General features: G+C 36.0%; 1 protein-coding gene and 1 pseudogene across 3 annotated transcripts; one reads left to right on the forward strand and one right to left on the reverse strand.

Annotated features, from left to right (window-relative positions):
- Nucleotides 1-1931: 1931 nt before the first annotated feature.
- On the reverse strand, nt 1932-9601 carry LOC107713210 (vitronectin-like; annotated as a pseudogene).
- A 5531-nt stretch (nt 9602-15132) lies between these two features.
- Nucleotides 15133-25584, forward strand: LOC107713211 (solute carrier family 13 member 2-like). Of its 3 annotated transcripts, none has more exons than XR_001636872.1 (13): nt 15133-15253; nt 17288-17416; nt 19057-19193; nt 19279-19511; nt 20723-20906; nt 21001-21123; nt 21227-21436; nt 21545-21675; nt 21778-21917; nt 23034-23195; nt 23322-23459; nt 23571-23761; nt 24950-25584. XR_001636872.1 is itself a non-coding variant. In XM_016518664.1 (13 exons), the coding sequence occupies exons 1-13, from the start codon at nt 15152-15154 to the stop codon at nt 24894-24896; spliced, it is 1830 nt and encodes a 609-aa protein (XP_016374150.1). In that variant the 5' UTR covers nt 15133-15151; the 3' UTR covers nt 24897-25584. The 3 variants fall into 3 exon arrangements, 2 of the variants coding, with proteins under 2 accessions (XP_016374150.1, XP_016374149.1); XM_016518664.1 differs by lacking the exon at nt 23571-23761 and adding an exon at nt 24579-24647 and having other exon boundaries at nt 21775-21917; nt 23322-23390; nt 24759-25584; XM_016518663.1 differs by lacking the exon at nt 24950-25584 and having other exon boundaries at nt 21775-21917; nt 23571-23765.
- The last annotated feature ends 858 nt before the right edge of the window (nt 25585-26442 follow it).

Raw genomic sequence — 26442 nt, forward strand, 5'->3', positions numbered from 1 at the left:
CTGTATTTTGGATCAAATAAATGCAGGCTTGGTGAGCAGAAGAGACTTCTTTAAGAAACATTAAAAATCTTACTGTTCAAAAACTTTTGACTGGTAGTGTATGTTAGCCTATAGTTTGAAGTTAAATATATTATTAATTAGGTGAGTCTGAGACGATTATTTGACAGTGATTTCACATTTCTTGTTTGTATGAAGGCTAAATACAAATAAAAGGTGAACATTAATTTATTTGTGCTGTTTTTTTTCTAAAATATTATATGGTTTTATATGAGGTGTCATAGACTTGGCATATTCATTTTTCATAAGTTTGTTTGCACAGACATCTATTTTGGGCGTTCTTGGCAGTTTTTACGAGGCTTTTTTAAATAGTGTTCATATCGATATCGGAATTTTTTTTGAGTAGATTTTTTTCAGGTTTCTTTGATGAATACAAAGTTCAGAAGAACAGAATTTATCTGAAATAGAAGTCTTTTGTAACATTATAAATGTCTTTATCATCACTTTTGATCAATTTAAAGCATCCTTGCTAAATAAAAGTAATAATTTCTATAATTCCCCTATGATGATATCCTATTTCTATGATATCCTATGCGTGGGGCAGTCTGCAAGTTGTAGGCTGTCTATGAGCCTCCTTATAGGATGCTCTGAGCTTGACCATTTACTGCGAGCATTGTCAGGCCTCCTCTCGCAAAGAGAGTTATTTTCTTTGAGGCCTCAGCTCACCATAGCTCTGTATGAGTTGTATGCTCTCTGTGAGCCTCCTTACAAGATGTCCTGAGCGTGGGGTATAGTTAGGCCTCCTCTCGTTTTAGAGAGTCGTCATGCTAGGCCTCTGCTCCTAGAGATCGGAAAACATCTACTGCGAGTGTCGTCAGGCCTCCTCTGGTTATAGAGAGATATTTAATTGAGAACTCCTCTCGCCAGACAGCCTCTTTGAGTTGTAGGCTCTCTGTGAGCATCCTTACAAGATGTCCTGGGCGTGGGGTGTAGTTAGGCCTCCTCTCATTTAGAGAGTCGTCATGTTGGGGCCTCCACTCCTAGAGCTCGGCCATCTACTGCGAGTGTCATCAGGCCTCCTCTCGCTATAGAGAGTTATCTCATTGAGGCTTCCGCTCATCAGAGCTCTGCTAGGACAGCATCTGTGAGTTGTAGGCTCTCTGTGAGCATCCTTACAAGATGTCCTGTGTGGGGTGTATTTAGGCTTCCTCTTATTCTAGAGTCATCGTGCTGAGGCCTCTGCTCCTAGAGCTTGGCCATCTACTGCGAGTGTCGTCAGGCACTACAGAGAGTTAACTTCATTGAAGTATCCACTCACCAGAGCTCCGCTAGGACATAATTTTGCAGGTTGTAGGCTCTCTGTGAGCCTCCTTGCAAGGTATCCTATGCGTGGGGTGTAGTAGGCCTCCTCTCACTATAGAGAGTTATTTCATTGAGGCCTCCTCTCGCCAGACAGCCTCTTTGAGTTGTAGGCTCTCTGTGAGCCTCCTTTCAAGGTATCCTATGTGTGGGGTGTAGTAGGCCTCCTCTCGTTTTAGAGAGTCGTCATGTTGAGGCTTCCGCTCCTAGAGCTCGGATAGGTATTGGCTAGGTAGAATGAAGTGTTGCTAGGCCGCCTCTCATTTGAGAGGTGTTGTATTTAGGCCTCCACTCTGCAGAGCTTCACGGGCTAGCTGGCTTCGAGTGCTAGGCTCTCTGTGAGCTTTCTTGGATGCTGGCCTCAATAAGAGCGTAGTTAGGCTTCCTTTCTCCTGTGAAGGCCTCCATTCTTGAGAAGCTTTGGTCTATGGCTTTGCTAGAACAGGGGTGAGGACTCCTCTGAGTCTTTGACTTGGTTCAGCCATTTAGGCACTCATTCCTTCAGCATGGCTGCGTGGGTATTCCTTTCCCCAAAAGTGGTGGTAAAGTGATGCAGCGTAAAGTTCCCATTCGAAAGGGAACGTCTCAGGTTACGCATGTAACCATGGGTCCCTGAGAAGGGGAATGAGACGCTGCGTCCCTTTGCCATGCTTCAGGAATTCCTGCACGTCTCCTTCAGACAAGAAATAGATGACGCATTTTACAGGTGCCCTTTTATACTCATGCTTCAGACACCGGACATGCTGAAGACATTCCCCAAAAACGCCCTCTCGGGGACGCAGCGATTCGTTCCCCTTCTCAGGGAACCATTGTTACATGCGTAACCTGAGACATTTTTCATGATGTAAACATGAAATTTTCAGCCAAATCTTTCATTAAAAATAAATTCATTATTCTAGACTTACACAGTTTTGAACACATATTTTTTAATGATTTACCTCAAAAGGAGAATCAACAGAACATTATCTTTGTTTGAAGTACCTTTCTTAAAGAAGTAGGCATTCTGCACAGGTGTGGCCTTTTCTTGGACAATCTCCACATCTATGTAGTCATCCGGGTCATAGCTCATGTCAAACCAAAATGGACGTCTTCCACGGCCCTTTTTCTGGTTTTTACCACGCTTCTCTGCTCCATAATACCTATATAACACATATTTATGCATACAGTATAATCTATACATCTACTATACATATACAAGGTATACATGTATGCAAATGTACTCTCAACAAACCTCAGTAATTAACAAACCTTTCCTCATAGTCCAATCCAAAGTCTTCCCAGAACAGCGAGCGGCTCACTCTGGCTCCTCGACCCCTGGTCTTCTTTCTCCGTCCGGTTCGGCCCCTGCTCAGGCTGGTGGCTGGAGACGGTGAGGGAACAGGGCTGACATACAGTCGGCCAACCATTGCTGCATCTATGGGAGGTTTTAATGCCAATCCAGTCTTTGGAAATGAAACGTGGCCCTTTGTGATGCCCGTGAACTGGATGGACGGAATAATTCAGCAAACCGGACATTTATTGAAACCTCTGCTTAAACAACATATGCACACAGACTTACTGCCTTGAAAGAGCAGAGCAAACACATTATCCAAGTCACAGTACAGGTTTGTATAACGTGTGAAGGCAACAGAGGGTGAGGATTTGGTCATGCGGTCACATTCTTCATGGGAAGGCTGGTGTTTGAACACATATTGGTAGTACTGGTCCCCTGTGGGAACAAAGGAAACATTAAATATTGAATAAATCTATTTCATAAGGTGCATAACCGTATTTTCAACCTATGGAGTGCTGCAGATGTATTTTTTAGTCCAACCCAAAAGTTAGTATCACCCCAATTCCCTCAAAAAGCTCTGTAACCAACAAACGTTTAAGGCAATCTCTGTACTCCTATTTAGCCACTTGTTAGTAAAATGGGGGTATTACTGATTTTACTGTCTTGAATAAAACTTAAAAATATCTCTGTGGTTGTGTTAACCACAAACCTTATTTCAGGCATTTAACTCATTCAAAAAGCCTACTGACTTCAGGACAATTGAAACAGAAGTGCTAAAATGCTAACTTGTTTCTGGTTTTGGCCTATAAAAATACATCATCTTTGCAGCAATCTATTTTGACCTTTATTACCTTTAAAAAAATACACCTTTTCCCTTCCATGATGGCCTGGAGCCGGGATTGCAAATGCAGCATCAATATCATCTGGAATCTTCTCAAAGCCCACGGATATGTCTCTTGGATAATCTTCATCCAAGACATCACCAGCAAAACGCCAGTACTTGTTACCCTGTGATTCAGCATGCAGTGAAATATCAGTAGTTCTAAATATTTTAGTGTTGTTCAAACCAGTATATAGGTCAGTCATATGTGTCCATCATAAATAAATATTGTTTAAAAAAAGAAGAATATTTTTTTATCTAGGTTAAAAAGCATGTGTTATGCAAGTGTTAGGAAAAAACCTATATAGCTGAATATTTTTAACAAAAGTTTACATGTCATGACTCTATAATGTCATGTGGTGTAACCATAACATATTTCTCTTACAGTTGAAACACATGCGTAAACAGCTAATTATGTTCAGAAATATTTTTTTAAACATTTTGTTCAAGGTTAAAAGTAATTTGACAAATATCATGTGTTATTAACTCAACATTATTAAGTGTTTGTAAAGTCGCACCATGTAATTTTACAACCTGAACTAACCTCGCCTTGTCATAAAATGTCAAATTATCTGATATTTTTATAGAATTGATGACCTTGAAGCACAGTTATAAGAGTATGCAGGTGTCCTGTCTGTGGCATCATTTCCTGCTTTGTTTTTTCCCCTGTATGTTGGTTGCATAAGTGACTTTATACCCCCAAAAATATCTAAATGAACTTTAATGATAGACACACTCATCATACTGTATATGAGGTGTATTCAAGTCATGAACATGTATAAATTGTATTTTAATTTTTTTTATTAATAGATCTGGATTTAAAAATAAGTGTTAAGTCAATCAACCCTTAAAGGGAAAGTTCACTCAAAAATGAAAATTCTATCATTAATTATTCACCCTCATGTCGTTCCAAACCCGTAAGACCTTCGGTTATCTTCAGAAAACAAATTAAGATATTTTTGATGAAATCCGAGAGCTCTCTGTCCCTGCATAGACAGCAATGGAACTGACATGTTCAAGGCCCAGAAAGGTAGTAAGGACCTCGATAAAACAGTCCATGTGACATCAGTGGTTCAACCTTAATTTTATGAAGCTATGAGAATACTTTTGTGCGCAAAGAAAACAAAAATAACTACAATTTCTTCTCTTCAGTGTCAGAATTCGGCGTATGCGTGTGCATTCCTCTGATTGGAAACAAGTGGCAGCGCATCCGTGCACCATGCGTGGTACTGTCGTGAACGCACTTCAAAGACTGACAGGGAAGAGAAGAAATTGTTGAATAAAGTCATTATTTTTGTTTTCTTTGTGCACAAAAAGTATTCTCGTAGCTTTATAAAATTATGGTTGAACCACTGATTTCACATGGACTATTTTAACGATGTCCTTACTACCTTTTTGGGCCTTGAATGTGGTAGTTGCGTTGCTGTCTATGCAGGGTCAGAAAGTTCTCGGATTTCATCAAAAATATCCTAATTTGTGTTCCAAAGATGAACGAAGGTCTTACAGGTTTGGAACAACATGAGGGCTAGTAATTAATGACAGAATTTTCATTTTTGGGTGAACTATCCCTTAAATATTTAACCTGACGTAAACAAACCTTGAATATATATGTTTTTCCCTGGCAGTTGATGCGTGTGAAAGCAGCATCAATGGGACCGGAGATGCCCCACACATCCTTGATGAGTTTGGGATACCCAGGCATGACAGATTTGTCATCTAACTCAAAGAAATAGTCCCCTAGAACACAAATGAAGAAGGCATTGTGTAGCCAGCCTGAACTTGAACTGAGAAAAAGGCATATTAATTCTATTCAGCCTCAAAACTCACCTCTGAAAGCATAGATTGAACCATTCTTCAGCTGCATGAAGGCATCAAAGGTGCGGCCGCTACAGGTGATGGCTTCTGGATCAGGTGGAACTGTAGGAGACATAGGAGGGGAACTTGTGGTGGTTCGGAGCGGAGCGGTGGTGGCTGTCACATTTGATTCTTCTGCCGGTGACACCGAAGAGGTCAGATCATCCTCAGGCACATCAAACATGTCACCACGGGCAACTGAGGAAGAAATTAAAACATTCAAATCGTACAGCATTTTCACAATGTCTGGTTCTCTTTCCATTAATAAGACATTAAAAGGAATAGTTCACTCAAAAATGAAAATTTGCTGAAACTCACCTTTTGCTTACTCACCCTCAGGCTATTCAAGATGTAGATGAGTTTGTTTGTTCACCAGAGCAGATTTGGAGAAATTTTACATTACATCATTTGCTCACCAATGAATGCTCTGCAGTGAATGGGTGCCGTCAGAATGAGAGTCCAAACAGCTGATAAAAACATCACAATAATCCACAAGTAATCCACACCACTCCAGTCCATCAGTTAATGTCTTGTGAAGTGAAAAGCGGTAGGTAAACTAATCTTTAAGGCATTTTAACTTTGGCCAAAATGCATAATAAAAGCACTTCCTGCAGTGAAAAAGTCCATCCCCTGTTGTCCTCTCACATCAAAATTCACTGACATATTTGTTTGGAATTCTGTTTGTTTAGAATGGTTTTGGCTTATAAACAGTGCCTGATCTGTGTATATATCTCTCCTGATTCAAACGAGACATCTTTTTCCCTAGAGAAAGCAATATAATGGATAGAGTACTCAAATTTTAGCTGGAAGCAACGGTTTGAAGTTAAAATCATCGTAATGATGAATTTGTTTGTTACAGACATGCAACTTTTTACTTTACAAGATGTTAATTGATGGACTGGAGTTGTGTGAATTACTTGTGGATTATTGGGATGTTTTTATCAGCTGTTTGGACTCTCATTCTGACGGCACCCATTCACTGAAGAGGATCCTCTGGGCAAGTGATGCGATGCTAAATTTCTCCAAATTTGTTCTGATAAAGAAACAATCTCATTTACATCCTGGGTGGCCTGAGGGTGAGTAAAGTTTCAGCGAATTTTCATTTTTGGGTGAACTATTCCTTTAAAAGTGAAACTTGTACTTTTTGTCACCAAACTGAATTTCAGACAATTTGCCTGTCCTATGGGTTGATTTTAATGAAAAGTAAGTTCATTTATTTTTGTTACTTAAAACATTTGTATATATATTATTGTTTTACCCTTGTCACTGACATTTTAGTGTACCACAGTTGTCATTTTCCACACAACAAACAATTTTGCTTGCGAGTAATAAAGTTTATCAAAGGTTAGTGTACTTGTTTGCCAAGAGGGCAATTAGTGTCACTGAAGTGTAAGCATTAGATAAGAAACATGTGATGTGTGAACAAAACAAAGCAAAATCAAGGTAAATATAACCTGTGAACAGGATATTTGTATTATTAATCTTTTCCAGCCAAGTTGTGAATTTGGAAAAAACAATGCCTTACATGAAGAAATGTAGGTGGAACTTCAAGACTCTGCAGGCCAATATTTTTAATCAGAGATGGTTTAGGTCTCTGGATTAATCAGAAAAAAATGCTTTTTTGTGCTGATGTCATTTTTTTCAGTGTGTTTTATTTTATTTTTGTCTTTCTTTTCTTTACTCAGGCATTATGTATGTGTATATCTTTAATTGTGTTTTAAAAGTTAATTTCACAGTGAAGTAAAGTCAGGGTAAAGTCCACAGGGCCTAAAGTGCCCAAAGTTGATGCAAAACCTAATTGTAAACAGGTTTCCCAAACCCTCCCCTTGACTGCCATTGGTCAGACAAAACAGAAAGCCCCTCCCCAAACTTACACCATTGGATGAGCTAGTGTTGTGATGTAGGACTGTTCCAGCTGCTCAAACAAACACAGCAATGTTTTGAGAGCACCACAGTGTTTACACTTGGAAATCATCCCATACCAGTTGTCTCTGTTTAATAAGCTAGGATATTAGAAAGTACTATAGTAAAATATAAATAAATACATACATAATAAACACTTTAGCAAATAGAACATTCAGCATATTCAAATACAAATATACACTGCCATTCAAATGTTTGGTGTCAGCAGGTTTTTTTTTTTAAATGACACATTAAATTGATCTAAAGTGACAGTATAGGCTTGTACAATCATGTTACATTTTCTTTTTTATTTTCAAATAAATGAAGTTATTTTGAACTTTCTATTTATCAAGTGTCACGGTTTCCACAAAAATATTAGGAGAGCCATACCAGTTGTCTCTGTTTAATAAGCTAGGATATTAGAAAGTACTATAGTAAAATATAAATAAATACATACATAATAAACACTTTAGCTAATAGAACATTCAGCATATTCAATACAAATATACACTGCCATTCAAATGTTTGGTGTCAGCAGGTTTTTTTTTTAAATGACACATTAAATTGATCTAAAGTGACAGTATAGGCTTGTACAATCATGTTACATTTTCTTTTTTATTTTCAAATAAATGAAGTTATTTTGAACTTTCTATTCATCGTGAACTATTCCTTTAAAAGTGAAACTTGTACTTTTTGTCACCAAACTGAATTTCAGACAATTTGCCTGTCCTATGGGTTGATTTTAATGAAAAGTAAGTTCATTTATTTTTGTTACTTAAAACATTTGTATATATATTATTGTTTTACCCTTGTCACTGACATTTTAGTGTACCACAGTTGTCATTTTCCACACAACAAACAATTTTGCTTGCGAGTAATAAAGTTTATCAAAGGTTAGTGTACTTGTTTGCCAAGAGGGCAATTAGTGTCACTGAAGTGTAAGCATTAGATAAGAAACATGTGATGTGTGAACAAAACAAAGCAAAATCAAGGTAAATATAACCTGTGAACAGGATATTTGTATTATTAATCTTTTCCAGCCAAGTTGTGAATTTGGAAAAAACAATGCCTTACATGAAGAAATGTAGGTGGAACTTCAAGACTCTGCAGGCCAATATTTTTAATCAGAGATGGTTTAGGTCTCTGGATTAATCAGAAAAAAATGCTTTTTTGTGCTGATGTCATTTTTTTCAGTGTGTTTTATTTTATTTTTGTCTTTCTTTTCTTTACTCAGGCATTATGTATGTGTATATCTTTAATTGTGTTTTAAAAGTTAATTTCACAGTGAAGTAAAGTCAGGGTAAAGTCCACAGGGCCTAAAGTGCCCAAAGTTGATGCAAAACCTAATTGTAAACAGGTTTCCCAAACCCTCCCCTTGACTGCCATTGGTCAGACAAAACAGAAAGCCCCTCCCCAAACTTACACCATTGGATGAGCTAGTGTTGTGATGTAGGACTGTTCCAGCTGCTCAAACAAACACAGCAATGTTTTGAGAGCACCACAGTGTTTACACTTGGAAATCATCCCATACCAGTTGTCTCTGTTTAATAAGCTAGGATATTAGAAAGTACTATAGTAAAATATAAATAAATACATACATAATAAACACTTTAGCAAATAGAACATTCAGCATATTCAAATACAAATATACACTGCCATTCAAATGTTTGGTGTCAGCAGGTTTTTTTTTTAAATGACACATTAAATTGATCTAAAGTGACAGTATAGGCTTGTACAATCATGTTACATTTTCTTTTTTATTTTCAAATAAATGAAGTTATTTTGAACTTTCTATTCATCAAGTGTCACGGTTTCCACAAAAATATTAGGAGAGCAACTATTTTCAGAATTGATCATAATAAGAAATGTTTCTTGAGTATCAAATCAGCATATTAGAATTCACCTTTGCATCACAGGAATAAATGATTTATATATTAATATATTATCAAAGTGTATATTAAAATGCATCAATAAAAGTTTGACATTTATTACTATTTGAATATACATTCTTACAAGTTCTTACTTTTTGTTCGACAAGCACTGTCGAAATCCACACAGCAGCTTCCATAGTACTTGCACATTCTATCACACTGGCATTTCTCAGTAGGATCAAAGCCCCTCTGACAGCGTCCCATGCATGTTTCTGTGGAAAATGCAGAAAAAGTGCATTTTTTTGAAAGCTCAATAAAAAACAAACCAGTATTTTAATAATAATGAAGCAGATTGTGGGACACTTACCTTCTGCAGCGAAACAAGTCGCCAAAACAAGGCACAATAAAATAACAAATTTCATTTTTAATGGCACATCTGTCAACAGCGAGTGCCTAAAATGCTCTAGAAACACCAGTGTGAAAGAACGACGGAGGACAGCTCAGACATCTGTGCCGATCGATGGCTCCAAAAGTCTGAAAAAAAAATCAGTGATTACTACAAAGTTGTCCTGTTATCATTAATCATTCATGTAATGATTAAGGTCTTTTAATTGATTTAAAGTTAATAAAGTTTAACAAGGATGTAACCAAATAGATCTGAAAAGGTGGGTAATAGTGCATTTAACTATAATAAGTGGGACTGTGTCAGTGGCCTATATAAACTATTGAACTACTATTGAGCTGGCTACTATTGATTTCACTGTCTGAGCAGCTCAACTCACTGTGTTTGTAATGCTGTTCAGTCTTTAACATTGTCATGAGACAAATTAGATTATTATTTCAAACATTTATATATAAAAGCCTTGAGCTAATCTCTGTTTGAGGAACGCCTTCAACCCCACTACAGAGGTATTTGCATCAAAAGATGTGAAAAGGGCTGTTCAGAGTCATATGACAGGTGTGCTGACCAAGGTGCTGAAATCATTTTGAGGTAATAGTAGAGATTGTCTTACTATTGGGAGATGAGAGGGTCTGTATTACTTACTATTGGAGAAAGTGTAACGGCTAACTTGGATCACGTGTACCTTAATAACCAATCACATTACAGTCTTGACGTCATTGTATTTCAGTAAGAGTTGTGTGACACTCAGTCGCCGTTTACGGATACCATAGTAATGAATGAGAAGTGCCGTAAGCTGAAACCCACCTGTCGCAAAAAGTCAGTGTCTTCTAATAAAACAGCATTTTTTTCGTGGTAAACTCTAAAAATGAAGGTTAGCAGACAGGCTGTCGATTCATTCAATGATAAGCTGTTTATTCAGCATAGTGAAGCCTCTCCTTCATTGACATCCATTCAAAACGGCCTCTGGTCTACTTTCACTTAGCATTAGCCGTTATGCTTTTTTGGCTAAAGGTTGCAGGCTTGCCTTCTAGTGGCTTTGGTAATAGCACTATAACTCCATTAGCTGCTCTACACTATAAATGTATTAGTATCACAATCATTTCTGTTGTTGAATTTTTCTCTTTTTTTTTTATTCTTTATTTTATTGCGCTTGCGCTGCATTACTGTACTGATACTCTATAACAGTCTAGTTTGTGTTTGTTCTAAAACTTTTACTTTTTAATTTAGCAATGAAAGCATACATTTAGCCTGTGTCACTTAACGTAGAGAATCCATTTCTTTTGTGGATGTCAGTCTTGGGTGTTATGTATTTTTCAACATTTTATATCTATTTCTATTATTTATACTTGCTGTGTTAAATCTGTTTATAACCAAAATGTAAGATTTGTTTGAAAATCTCCTGTCAATTTACTTTTAAGCAAGACAACAAATTTTGAGATTTTGGGCTATTTTGCTTTCATAGCATGTCTTCTCTTAGACTAGTGGAAAGAAAACATTTAAAAAAACAGATTTAAGTGATTATTTTATTAAACATTATATTTGTGCCTGTAGATTATAGTTCAAATACATATCTTTAAAGGCCACTTTGTCAAAATTCGTTTTTTTTTTCTCAAGCACTGAGCCAGAAATCTCCACTTCAGTAATACTAACATACACCAGTTTTATTCCTATCAACTGTAGGCCTATATTGTTATACATATATGCAATACGCTTTTCACATATCATTCTCCTGACTTATCTAACATATAATTTCTAAAAATATGGTGTTTTTTTTTTCTTCTGGCTGTTCAGTATAGTAAAACAGTATTTTCTGATTTTGTATTAAAAACGTACTCTGCAAAAAGCTCAGAAATTAGTGCCGATTTAATTAGATAATGCCTCATTTGCATATTTAAACATAAAATTACAGAAATGCAAATAATGCAAAATAATAGTTCACTGCAAAAAATGACCGTGAATTTAACGGTAAAAGACTGTAAAAATGCTACAGTAAAAACCTGTTAAATGGTTAACGGTAAATTCCCCTACTATATACGGTGAAAAACTGTATTGGACATTACATGTATTGGACATTAATTTTACGGTAGTATACCGTTTTTGGAAGTGAAAAAGACCGTATAATTTACAGGGAATAACCGTAAATTGACATTCCCAGAATTCCCTGAATTGCATTTCAAATTTGATGTTTTTTTGTTGAAATAACGGTTTCTTCTTAGTTTTTTCTTTTTTACAGTGTGACTAATCAATCTATTAGTTAAATGTGATGTCTTGCATTAATAGAGTGTTTCAAAATATAACTGACAGTGATGACATACTTTCTTAAATCTATTTGCAAACTATTAAAACTGAAAAATAATGGATCAGGAGAAGCAGAAATGGCTGGGAGAAAACAATTTCATGCATCTTGGAACTAAAGATTATTTTGCAGAATTTCTATTGTAAATATTTTTGTTTTGCTACTATTTCATCAAAAGAAAGAACAGACAGAATATATATAAATCTGAATTTTTTTCTTTAAATGTTGTATTTACAGTATATGTTGCACTTTTTGTAGACCAGATGCTAGAAAAGACAGACTGGCAGATAGGCCTATAAATAAACTAGGATAAGATCAACATTATTCCTATTATGTCCTATTGTCCTATTATCCCTTTCCTTATTATTATTTGATTTTAGTGGCTATAAACTGAAATGTTACCTTGTCTATAGTAATGTGACTTTAAGCGTATCTTTAAAGTAGTTTAAAACAACAAAATTTTCATTTTTATTATTCCGATTAAGTTGTTAGATATTTCAGTAAATAATTACTAATTTGTACTGGAGTAAACTGGAATCTCAGATAACTCGTATCACTCTTGTTCCTTGATCTTTCCTTTTAGGCCATAACTTGATGTCCTGCCAGATGTTGTTATTCAGAAATATCACAAATTGCGTTGTGTAAATTGGATGATAATGTAAAATGAAAGGACTTTGTCCTTTACTGAGGTCAAAATCCATAAGTGGATCATTTAAAAGAGATAAAAGTCCAAATTCAGGAACAAAGAAGTTCCTCATTTAAAGTATTATCTTGACTTAATCCATACAGCCACTGCCAAATTAAAGTCCAATTGAGTAATTGATATGTCATGTAATATTGGTAATACGAATACCTTGGGAGAGCCCTGACCTATGTTTGATGAGAACACACTGCGACAGACCAGCTGTCTCTAATGTGAATTACTACCCAGAGCGTGTAGAAATATTAAATTCCTCAAAAAAAAAAAGACAACTGGTTAGATTTTAGGTTAGGGAGGTGCATGCACTCAGAAACAATAGTTCATGAACTTGAGATTATTTCCCAATCGACTGTGTCAGGAAGACTTGGTGTCTGTTAGACAGCCATAAAGATGACTACAGAGTCCTGCCGCAGCCAAGTTCTAGCATCAAAGCTCAATGTACTAAAGCAGATCATCTATAATCATGCAGAACAACTCCATAAAGCTACTGTTATTATGGCCTTGTAAAGTGAAAGCAGTATCTATATATTCTCAGCGCCTAGACAAGGATACCTATAGACAACGAAGAAGAAACTGACAGTAACATTTGCATGAATTACATGTAATATCATACTTGAGCTTTGAAACTATTATTAAATATTTAGGAAAAGTTAAGGGTTTCATTGAAAGCTGTCCTTATATAGTGCAGTACATACACTCCAAAGGTTGTGTAAGTGAGATTATGTAACACGCAAGGGGCTTTATCTCTAAGGAACAGACTCTATAGATGGTAAAAGAAGAACAAAGCTTTGGATAAATATATATGTTGGACCTTTAGCACATATTTACAGCAATAATAGATGAAAGAGACTTTTCATAGTACTGGTCAATGGGCTTCAAAGATGAACAACTGGTAGTACTTGATTTAATTTCCAAAGTATGTCCTTAATAATTACAAGTGGAGAGTTCAAAGTCTGTAAAGGTTACTAATTAATGTTGATAAAGCTGTAAGGTCACAAATTTGTACCGAACCGAAGATTATCAGGTGTATCACATGCTTGGCTGATCTGTTCCTCACTAATCTGAATTTATTACAGTAATCCTGCTCAGCACATCATTCTTATGCATGAATTTGGGTTTTATGAAAAGACTGAATTTTGTATGAAACATTCATTAACCTTTATCTTTTTTTGTCCAAAGTAAAATAAAAGCCATATTGCTCTTGCACAAGGCTATATAAAACTATGACATTTTCAAAGTGACGTTATAGAACTGTAAAAGTCAAACGGTAAAAGCGCAAAGCATTTTCTATGCAATGAAAGAAAACAAAGCAAAAACGAAAGGGACAAAAGGAAAGAAAGAAAGAAAGAAAGAAAGAAAGAATTTGGCTGCTTAATATTTTGTAGAAACATTTTGTATTTTTCCCTTGAAACTCTTTGATGAATATAAAGTTCAAAAGCAATTATTTAAAATATAATTCTTTACTTTCAATCGATTTATACTGACCCCAAGCTTTTGAACGGTAGCGTGTGTGTTAAACAAGATAACACCGAAGTGTTTATGCATGTCTTTACATTTTCTTCTGAATTCAAAGAACGTTTTCACAAGAACTCAAATCAGGTGTCTCCTTGTGGGAATTTGTGACATTTGTTTTTTGACCATCAATCTACATCCTACTTTTTTACTGTAATCAATAACAGCTAGTTTTGGGAATCCAGCAGGAAATGCTGGAGAAAATTCTTTGGATTCCATTGACATTAAATTCATTAAATAACTCATTACATACATTTAATGAGTGTTATATTAATAAGTGTTGTAACCATAACACTTTCGAATAAGGTTCAATGCGCTAACATTCATTTTTATAGCATTATTAGTCTTGGTTAATGTTAATTTCTATATACAGGCGACCAACACATTTTTTTAACATTCGTATAAATGAACACAAATGTATTATTAATGAACATATGAATTAACAATAGTAAATAAAAGCTTATTTATAAATGAACAGTAACTTAGAATAACAAACACTGTAAAAAAAAAAATTTCATGATACCTAATTAATTAACCAATGTTAACTCATTTAACCTGTAAAGTGTTACTATTAAATCTTTTTGTTACTTTTTTGTTTAAAAAAACTCATTTTCCAAACAACTCATAGGGCAGGGACTTTACAAGCCAGCTCAAAGACAATTCTATTCATACATTCCCACACTTTTCCCACATTTTTCCAGAAGTGAGCAGTAGGTAACTTTCTTTACATGTTTCTGGCGTAAAAGAGACACTTATCAGGGTGACACCTGCTCTTCCATGATGACATTGGCAGTGTGAAAAGTTCAGATATGCTTTTAATAAATCCATTAGTCAGTGCTCCAACAATACAATGAATTGTGGCCTTAGAAAAAGATAACAAAAGGGTTAATCTTTTTTGTTTCCCATCTCTTTTACCCTCCCCTCCTTCATAGCCCTATTTACCCTCCCCTTGTTCACACAGTTAATGTTTAATTTTCCTTATGTGACGATACCTATAAACACATTGATCAGGCACGACCTCCTTTGCTGCACTCACGCCATCAGCACTTTGCTGTCCTCTTCATCCAGCACACACCTGACATCTGCAGCTGAGGGCCAGAAGACATGGCATCGGTTCTACGCTGGCTGTGGGCTAACAGAAACTACTTCATCATCTTCATCACCCCCTTTCTTATATTGCCTCTACCGCTGGTCATCCCAACTCCGGTAAGTGCTTTTCTGCTGGAGCAGAAGTATTTTGTGAAAATCTCCTGCAAAGCCCTTGACACGAACATCTTAAGCAAACCTTTTTATGAAAATTTAGCAAAACTGAAATATGAAAGTGAATTCTGCATATTTGGTTTCACTTTCTTTTGATGGTCCCTTTAACACATTCTGTTGACTCTAAGTAACGTTGCACCTACATATCTACGTACTCTCATTAGAGTGTTGGTAGAGTATTAGTAGACCGGTAGGGTTGGGTTAGAATAAGCTGACGTGTTATAGTCAGTAGAATGTCTGCTGGGAGACCATCACAATAAAGAGTTAGCAGATATGAAGCAGACAGTTTACTAATACTCTAATGAGAGTTAGTTGACATGTAGCTGCAACATTACTTATTGTCAACAGAATGTTCAAAAGAGACCATCAAAATAAAGTGTTACCTCATATTTAAAAAAAATTGCCTCGTGAGCAGCTGAATGATGGCTGGAAAAATTCTTATTTATGAACTGCGGAACGCTGGATACTCTATTTACACAGCTTGCAGAGGTCATCCTCAAGTCACAAACAGAGAAAATAAAGTCATATGGCCCAAAGTTACTCAAGACCTGGAGACCAGGTTACTCTGGCCTAGAGAGCTTCAGCTGAAAAAATATTGAACAAAACTGGATATTTAACTCAAATATTGACATTACATTCTTAATAAAAAGGAACAATTGGACATTTAAGAACCCCAAGTGGCTAAACTATTGAATGCGCTTTATTTTTTAATATTTTTAAAAGCCCTTATACAAAATAGAATTCCGTTATATGTATTTTTCATACATAAAACCAGAAGGTATTGGAAAGTTTAACTCTGTCAAGCCTGTGTCATATGTGATTTACAAAATGGTGCCTCTAAATTACCAACATGATCACAATTTTGGTGAAAACCCTGTTCTACACAGTCTTGTACTATACGTGTTTATACTTTTTTAGCAAGTGCTCACCTTCAGGTCGTTGTACATGTGTTTTGCTGTGAAACCTTTACAGATTTTTATAAAGTAAACGTAAGAATAGCATATACATTTTTAGTAATGAACACTTACTGGATTGAAGCAACTTAGGTTTAGTTGATTATCCAAACATCATATTTAGGGGGGAAAATGTTAAAATTGTATCTAATCAAATATGATTCAAATATGAAACATCATATGTTTTGCCCGCTACTACAAACTAGGCACTTACTGTAAATATCATACAAAGTCATAAAATTGGGAGATATAGAGTGATGACTGATATTTATATGCCTTTTATGTGAGGAAACTGCAATACTGTACTGCTATAAAGATCGAAACATTGATTTACTTTACAAGTTATGCGAATGTCATCTTACTTTTTGGCCATATAAATAGCAGCAACTGCATCAAATTGCATATTTTAGCTCAGTTTGGGCCTTCAATAAAATTAGGTATAAGCATTTTAATAAAACCGTGTGAGCTCCATATTCTCATTACATCATTACATCACATTGCATGTACCATAAATGCTTATGCATTTACACATATGCAATATTTTCAATATCTTAAAATTTTTTTTAATATAGACTGTTAAATGTAAAAAAAAAAAAGGATTTTTCTGACTATATTTTATATGTCAGACTTTACAGGGTTAAAGAGATTATACTGCCTTTTCTCTACTGATACAATTCCTCCATAAAATAAACCCACCCATAAAAGAAAATGCATTAAAAATTGTTTATAGTCGTTTATGGTCAAGGGTTACTTTTATCAGCATTCTGAGAGCGATATATGAGTCTAAATACATCTTCAAGAGATACAGTAGTGACCCCTGGTACCTTCAGATGTAATAGATAGAATCAAAACCCACCTTTTGTTCCCCTAAATGAAAGGATCGCCATAGAACTGAGATTGCATCATTGATGTGTTATGCATCTCATTCACATCCAATAATTCTCTTCTATAGAAATGTGTGCCACTGCTACTCGAATAGGTGATGTATTGTCAAGATCACTTACCTTGTGACACTTCTGCTCTTCAGGAGGCAAGATGTGGTTTTGCCATCATCCTGATGGCGCTGTACTGGTGCACAGAGTGCATGCCGCTGGCAGTCACTGCCCTGCTGCCGGTCATCCTCTTCCCAATGATGGGCATCATGGAGTCTGGAAAGGTATCTTACAAAAAAAATCCATAATTAGCATTTTGCATCATTAAATACCTAAACATAATGTACAAGCAAACTACTCATATAGCAATCGTTTAAAATAAATATGTATATAATAGTTATCATAAAAGAAGATCAATTATATTATCATCGTCACAAGCACTAAAGACACAGAAAATTACTTTGAAATAACAACTGATTACATTGCTTGAGAGATTTCCTTCATCAGCATGAAATCTATTTGTATAAGCGTTATATCTAATGATTCAAGAACTTTATGGACCATAAAAGCAGTTTTTATGAACACCTTGGAACATGTCATCAAACAGACTGTAATCTGTCTTTTATATTCCTTATCTTTCTATCTTTATAGAGGACTGATTGATTTTAGATATTCAGGCTAATGAGCCTGTCAATAAGGAAATACAACCATAGCAACCATAACTGCACTGTTTACCATATCCCACAATGCAATGCTCTCAACTTGAACGATCTTGACTGTTTTTCTCAGATTGCCAACACATTTTTACACAAAAAAAATGCAAAATGACCAATGTTATTTCGGAGAGGTTAACTTTATACTACTTAAATGTTTACCATTGCATAATGCATTTTCATATACAATTTGGAAAAACAGTAGGTTGTATACAGTATACGACAGAGCCCCGGACACGGTGATGGAAACAAAATATGGAAATAAAAAATGCTTTTGGATTCACTTGCAAAACTTTTGCCTTCTCTCGAAAAAGTGTTGTGTTCCCCCAAGAAATTCACTCAGAAATCTTCCAAGTTTCTAGCTAAAGTCTTGCGTGCCCCTGAGAAACTTTGTGTTTAATCGTAAATCTTTTGCGTACTCTTGAAAAAGTGTTGCGTTCTCCCAAGAACTTTGCATCCACTAGCAAAACATTAGCATTTCCTTGCTAAAGTGTTGCGTGTCGCAGAGAAACCTTGCATTCACTCGGAAATCTTCTGCGTTCTTTTGAAAAAGTGTTGCAAAAACAATCAAATAGTTTTCCCCATATGTGACCCTGGACCACAAAACCAGTCATAAGGGTCCATTTTTCCCGAAATTGAGATTTATACATATAAATAAGCTTTCCATTGATGTATGGTTTGTTAGGATCGGACAATATTTGGCCGAGATACAACTATTTGAAAATCTGGAATCTGAGGGCGCAAAAAAAATCAAAATATTGAGAAAATCGCCTTTAAAGTTGTCCAAATGAAGTCCTTAGCAATGCATATTACTAGTCAACAATTAAGTTTTTATATATTTACGGTAGGAAATTTACAAAATATCTTCATGGAACATGATCTTTACTTAATGTCCTAATGATTTTTGGCATAAAAGAAAAATCAATAATTTTGACCCATACAATGTATTTTTGGCTATTGCTACAAATATACCCCAGCGCCTTAAGACTGGTTTTGTGCTCCAGGGTCACATATTATTTCCAGCACAAATGTTTTGCGACTGAACAAAAAGTTTTGCGAGAGAGAAAAAAAGATTGAAATATAATTTTTCCCATTACCATGCTATTTTGATGGCTCTGTAGTGCAGACTGTGAACAGCAGGCTAGTATTGCATTGTAAACTGAAACCATATTGAGCAGAGCCAAATATGTAACTGTTTCTTTGTCTTTCAGGTGTGTGTTGAGTACCTAAAGGACACCAACATGCTGTTTATTGGTGGTCTGCTGGTGGCTATAGCTGTTGAACACTGGAATCTCCATAAGCGCATCGCTCTCAGTGTCCTCCTAATAGTTGGAGTTCGGCCTGCTTTGTAAGACCACACACATTGAAAACTTATAGCCTACTTTATTTCTGTTTCACACTCACCTGTTTTTTCTGTCTGTTAACTTCTGCAGGCTGATGATGGGGTTCATGATCGTAACAGCATTCCTCTCCATGTGGATCAGCAACACGGCCACCACAGCCATGATGCTGCCCATTTCTCAAGCTGTTCTTGAACAGCTCAGCGCCACAGAGGCAGACTCTGATGAGAAAGAGCTGAAGGAAGGCCGAGATAACCATGCGTTTGAGTTGGCCGAGGTCAACATCAAACAAGCTTTAGACAATGTCACTGGAGACAAACCCAACAGTAAGTCGGACATGTTGACACTTATTATTATTATTCTGCTGCACAGAAAAAAAAAAAAAAAACATTTGTACACTCTAAAAAAACCTGGGTTAAATACAACCCAGTGCTGGGTTTGACCCTATTTTACCCAGCACTGGGTTGTATTTAACCCAGCATTTTTTAGAGTGTAGACACTGAATTGAAATTATTGAATTGAATAATTGATGGCAGGAATGAAAATGAGGTAGTAACAGAAGTACAGCGCATTCAATGGATTGTGCTGTTGTTTAACAACATACCGATTGCTCAACTGACAAAACGTCGTTTTCAGTAGACAAAACACCATAATAGAGTTGAGTTGTGAAAATTACATGATCTAGGACCTTTATACAGTGCATGACATTGTAAAGAGTGTAACTTTTCCTTCACAGCCTTGTTTATTTTAAATTCAATTGCGAAAATTAACAATGGTTTATTGGTTTTATTATAGTAAAAGTGTAGTAACCATGTTTTTTTTGGCGTATTGATTACTATTTGTATACCACAAATAACATGGTTAAACTATGGTTAGTGTAGCAAAACCATGGTTAATTTGTGGTTACCATGGTTTAACCATTGTATTTTGGTTTTATTAGTAGTAAAACCATGGTTAATTTCACAAGGGCATATGGCATTTAAAATGATTTAGGTCTATACTGTCTTAAATATCTCATAAAGCTTCGAATTCACAAATCACGTGATTTCAGTAAATCAGGTATTGAAGCATTTCTATATTCCGTTTTGCAACAAGAAGGTGTTGATCTGGTAAACCAATGAACCAGTAAACTAGTATATGGGTTTAACTGATCTCAGGCCAGTTTTATAATATAGGCTCAGTTTTTATTTAATTATTATATTATTATCATATGTATATTACACTTTCTTGAAAACATCTGCAACTGGTTTGTGAAGTGTCTTTGCATTTGGGCTGTGTTCTCGTTGCCGTTTTGATAAACAGCCGCCAGCGTTCAAAGGTTTCCAAAGAAAGAATCATTTTGTTGATTCATTCAAAGAATGAAGCAATTGTGTCAGTTGATTTGGAGTTTCAAAAAGTTAATTTTGACTACAATCGATAAATGAGATGAAATGAGAGAGTGGACTGAACGTTGCCAATATTGACCAATCAGAATCAGTGGTAATAGCCTAAAGCACAGTCTTAAAACTTACATCCCACCTGCTTTATATCTTGACAGACAACCCAGACATGGAGGCAGGAATCAATGCACTCTCTGAACGCAGGAGGAGAGACCGGGAAGCAAAGTACCTTTGTCTCTTTAAAGGAATGAGTCTATCTGTGTGTTACTCTGCCAGCATTGGAGGAACAGCCACCCTAACAGGCACCACACCAAATCTTATTCTCAAGGGCCAGATGGATGAGTACGTCTGTCAAGTGTCCTGTTATATATGTGTGTGTGTGTGTGCGTGTGCTGGTCAGGTCTCTTCTCACACATATTTTTGCACATTTTTGCAGTATTTTTCCAGAGAACAATGACGTGATCAACTTTGCCAGCTGGTTCGGTTTTGCCTTTCCTAACATGGTGCTGATGCTTGCGCTCTCTTGGCTTTGGCTGCAGTTCATGTACTTGGGCTTTAAGTAAGTAACTTGCACGCTTTACATTAAATTAGAGTGTGTGTCTAGGACATAAAGTGTTACTACTAGTTAGATTATTTCAATTTGAGGTGATTTTGTTTCTCAGCTTTAAAAAAACTTTTGGCTGCGGTTCAAAAAATGAGGGAGACAAAGACGCTTACAGAGTGATGAAGAATGAATACAAGAAGCTGGGAACGATGTCTTTTGCTGAGGGTGCTGTGCTTGTCATCTTTGTGATCCTGGTGATCCTATGGTTCACACGAGAACCAGGGTTCATGCCAGGCTGGGCTACTGAGCTCTTTAACAAAAATGGACAGTGAGTAAACTTCACCCAAAAACTTTAAGCAATTGTTCACATAAAAAAAAAAAAAGTTATGTTCTTTGCATTTTAATTTCTTTATATTTTCTATTTTTCTCCGCAAAGATACGTCACCGATGGCACTGTGGCCATTTTCATGTCAACCCTGTTCTTCGTCATTCCATCTCGGCTAAACTGTTCATGTTTAGCCAGTGCTAATGATGAACGTGATGAAGAAGCTGAAGAAGTGGAGGAAGGTAAGGTGCCCCTGCATTCAGAGTAATTGAACAGAACATTGTGCCATAAATTTAAACCAGGTCTTAAACCAGATCTACTGGACTATCTGTTTTATAAAGGAGGAGAAAAACAGAAGAATGACAAGAAGAAGAAACTGAAAGGCACTCCTACTCTTCTAAACTGGAAGGTGGTAAATGAACGTATGCCCTGGAACATAGTGCTGCTCCTGGGCGGAGGATTTGCCTTGGCAAAAGGAAGTGAGGTAAGGTGACTTAAAGGGGTCCTATTATGCTTTTTCACTTTTTTTTCAAATCTGACTTTTTCCAAGTTTAAGTGCTATAATCGAGTCCCCGGTGCCATGTTTTCAAGCCAGAAAACATGAAAAAGAACAACCCAGTAACTTACCTTCACAGACATAATCAACAGTTTTTGTAACTCGTGTGTTTTTAACATAAACTTGTGTGTATTTGACAGTTTAAGTGCAATAAGACATGAAAGAGAAGAAGAGTTTAGTAATCACATGCCATGTGGCAGCCGCTTTCTGTGCGCGTGCTTCAGATGTATGTGCTCAGAAAACCCTATATCAGAAGTTTAAACTAGTATGGTTAAAACGCATGATTTCAGCACGATAGACATGATAATCAAAACCAAACAGATGTTTTTTAGCAGAGTATCTGTGGAGCGAGCTATAAAGGCACAGTCCTATTCTGGAAAAGGGGCGGGGAGCAGCAGCTCATTTGCATTTAAAGAGACATGCACAAAAACAGTGCATTTCTGCTTCCACTCAAAACAGACATTTTCAAAATGATATAATAAATGATCTGTGGGGTATTTTGAGCTGAAACTTCACAGACACATTCTGGGGACACCTGAGACTTATATTACATCTTGTAAAAAGGGGCATAATAGGTCTCCTTTAATTTTAAATAAGTTATATTAAAATAATCGAACGTACTTTAGATGCTAAAAAAACATTATAATATAATATAATTAGTGCTGTCAAATGATTAATCGCGATTAATCACATACAAAATAAAAGTTTTTGTTTGCATAACATATGTGTGTGTTCTGTGTATATTTATGTATATATAAATACACACACATACAGTATATACTGAAAATATTTACATGTCTATATTTATATTCATATAATTTATATTATAAATAAATATACTTAATATATAAACATTACCTATTTTTCTGAAATATATACATGCATGTGTATTTATATATACATAATAAATATACACAGCACACATACATATATTATGTAGACAAAAACTTTTATTTTGGATGTGATTAATCGCGATTAATCATTTGACAGCACTAAATATAATATAATAATGTCATTATGTTTTTGTCTGTTTGTTTTGTGTAGGTGTCTGGACTGTCAAAATGGCTGGGTGAAAGTCTGGCCCCACTGAAGAGCATCCCACCCTTCGCCATCTCTCTGATACTGTGTCTCCTGGTGGGAACATTCACAGAGTGCTCCAGCAACACAGCCACCACCACACTGTTCTTGCCCATTCTGGCCTCTATGGTGAGTACACAGCATACAGAGCCTGAAGTAGCTTAACAATACCTACCACATATTCTATGTTGCCGCGCTTTTCAAAAATGTAACTTGAGTATGGAAGTGCTAATAATATGTCACATCTATTCGCAGGCCACAACCATCGGGCTCCATCCTCTCTACGTGATGCTGCCCTGCACCATCAGCGCATCGCTGGCTTTCATGCTTCCTGTAGCCACTCCACCCAACGCCATCGCTTTCTCCTATGGCAACCTCAAAGTCGTGGATATGGTATGGCTGAACACATTTTACATGAGTCTTTGATGTTCCAGTCAAAATACATTTTTGAGACACTGTTTATGGAAAAATGAGTGGATAATTGTATTTTCTTTTGGTTTGAAGGCAAAGGCAGGCTTCATTCTCAACATCATTGGCATTCTATCCATCAACCTTGGCATCAACACATGGGGAACGGCCATGTTCAATCTAGGAACCTTTCCCTCATGGGCCAACTCCACAAATGTCACAAGCACACCATGAACATCTTCACATATAATTCTTTGGTTTTGTGAGAATGCTGAAGGGAGAGAGAGGGGGGAAAAGAAACACACACACACACACACAATCATTTAATCAAAACACACACACACACACAATGAATAGTAAAACCTAAGTACCATTCACATTACAGTGCCTTGCCCATACAAAACATGGGACTGGAGGGAATTTGCTCATCATTGGGGTATGTTACAAAATAAACACTTTAATATCTATATTTGCTGATGTGAACGATGGCAGTGTGAAATCAGAATAGGATATGTATGCATTGGACGAGACCTTACGATACGACTCTCTAGATCTCAAACACAGGCATGGCGCATCGTCTGTGACACTGACTCAAGGAGGGTGTGGCTGCTGGACAAAGACATGTGATTGGTTCTTAGGTCTGTCAGTCAAACTCTCTGCCTCAGTCCCCTCCCACCTCTGTCCTAAGGGCCTCCGCTGTACGAATAATCTGCTTTGTTGTGCATGACCAGCTTGTTGTCCACAAAGTAGAAGCTGTCAGACTGCGTCTCGTAAGGTTGGAGGATCATCTCCCGTACTGAAATAAAGAGAAAACACATAAAGTGATACACAAACAACAATTAAGCTTTTTAAAAGCTACAGGATTTTCCTTTCATAGATGCTGGTAGGTCAATGACATGTTCGTTTCTTTCTGGGTCTATTACTACATTCAAAAATACATAAAAAATGCAATATATTAATTCAGTGCCTTCAATATATCTCTTTCTCTTAATGTATTTTTGTATATATTAATAGACCATTATATGAGGAACTTGCTTTGAATATCTTGCATGTTTTGTGCTATATTCATTATTGGGTTAAAAAGGGGAAAATAAATAAATAAAGATGCTTCCTGTAGCCACTCCACCCAACGCCATCGCTTTCTCCTATGGCAACCTCAAAGTCGTGGATATGGTATGGCTGAACACATTTTACATGAGTCTTTGATGTTCCAGTCAAAATACATTTTTGAGACACTGTTTATGGAAAAATGAGTGGATAATTGTATTTTCTTTTGGTTTGAAGGCAAAGGCAGGCTTCATTCTCAACATCATTGGCATTCTATCCATCAACCTTGGCATCAACACATGGGGAACGGCCATGTTCAATCTAGGAACCTTTCCCTCATGGGCCAACTCCACAAATGTCACAAGCACACCATGAACATCTTCACATATAATTCTTTGGTTTTGTGAGAATGCTGAAGGGACAGAGAGGGGGGAAAAGAAGCTAATCCAAAAAATACCATCATCAAATGGACAAAAGAGTCACAGTATGCAGAGCATGTAGCGCCCGTCCCCTCATCAATGCCCTCTGGAGCAAAAGCTCAGCTTTTCTCAAACCTTTAGACAGCGTCTTTTCAAGCACTATGTAAGTGGCTGGTAAGAATTTACAGCCTCTGTATCACTTATTTACATCTTTAAAGTCACTCAAGTGTGAGGACTTTGTAAATGTGCGTTGGCTTCCATGTAGCACTTTTCCTACCCCAGTGCGGGTAAAAGGTTTTCTGGTCTTCCATTTGTGCTGGTTCACGAAAATTACATTAATTTATAGGGTCTGGACAAGACTTTTTATATTTTAGATCCCTTTTTGGATCACAGTCTATTTAATACATGGCTGAATCATAAAATCTGAATCTGTTAAGTAACACAGTTGAAGATTTTTAAATACCCCTACTTTGTAGAAGTAAATACTTGTAGGTAAAAGTCACAGCATTTCTCAGAATTTGTGCCTTTTCTCAAATAAAATTAGTTTTGTGAAGTCTTGTGGGAAATTTCATTTTACAGCACTTGCAGCAACATTGTTGGGAACTGATTTCAAGTAATCATTTCATAAAATGTCATTTATATTATTGAAGAAAATTGCTATTACAAGGTAAATATCAGGACCGTATGTGTATGTTTTACAGATATACAGTTTTAAATATATTTTTTAACTCTTACATTACTGATCAAAAGTTTAGGGTTTTTGAAAGAATATGATTAGCAAGGCTGCATTTATTTTATTAAAAATTGAATATTGTGAATGTTAAAATAACGGTTTTCTATTTTAGTATATTTATTATTTCTGTGATGGCAAAGCTGAATTTTCAGCAGTCGTTATTTCAGTCTTCAGTTTCACATGATCACAAGATTAATATACCAATTTGATGCATAATATATTACAAATATTGTAGTTGTGCTGTTTAATATTTTTGTGGAAACCATGATGCACTTTTTCAGGGGGGATTCTTTGAAGGATACAAATTCTAAAAGAACAGCATTTTTTTGGAAATAGTTTTTTTTTTTTATTATTAAAAAAACATTTCTTGTAAAATAAAAGTATTAATGTCTTCCTAAAAAAAAATACTGAACCCATTTTTTAACAGTAATGTAAATAATTGAAATCAATTTTGATAGTGCTAAGCACTAAATGAAAAATCTGAAATAAATGTTCCTAAGAAAATAAAGTGCTGTGGGAAAAAAAAAAGACAACTTCAATCATTTAAAAAAAAAATTCAACATATACATTTATTTCTCTTTTATTCCAAACTGGCGTTTGAACTGTTCTCCCCCCTCAAAACCATTTACAATAAATCACAATCAAAATAAAGCACATATTACATCTGACTAGAAACATTTTTCAAGTTATTCCTCCTTTTAAGCGCTTGTAGAAGTCTTTGAAAGTCTCCTTTTTATTCAGAAACCAAAAACAGGTAAATCATTCTCCT

The sequence above is a fragment of the Sinocyclocheilus rhinocerous genome, unplaced genomic scaffold (assembly GCF_001515625.1).
Source record: "Sinocyclocheilus rhinocerous isolate Xijiao unplaced genomic scaffold, SAMN03320098_v1.1 scaffold387, whole genome shotgun sequence".
In the NCBI taxonomy this organism is placed as follows: Eukaryota; Metazoa; Chordata; class Actinopteri; order Cypriniformes; family Cyprinidae; genus Sinocyclocheilus; species Sinocyclocheilus rhinocerous.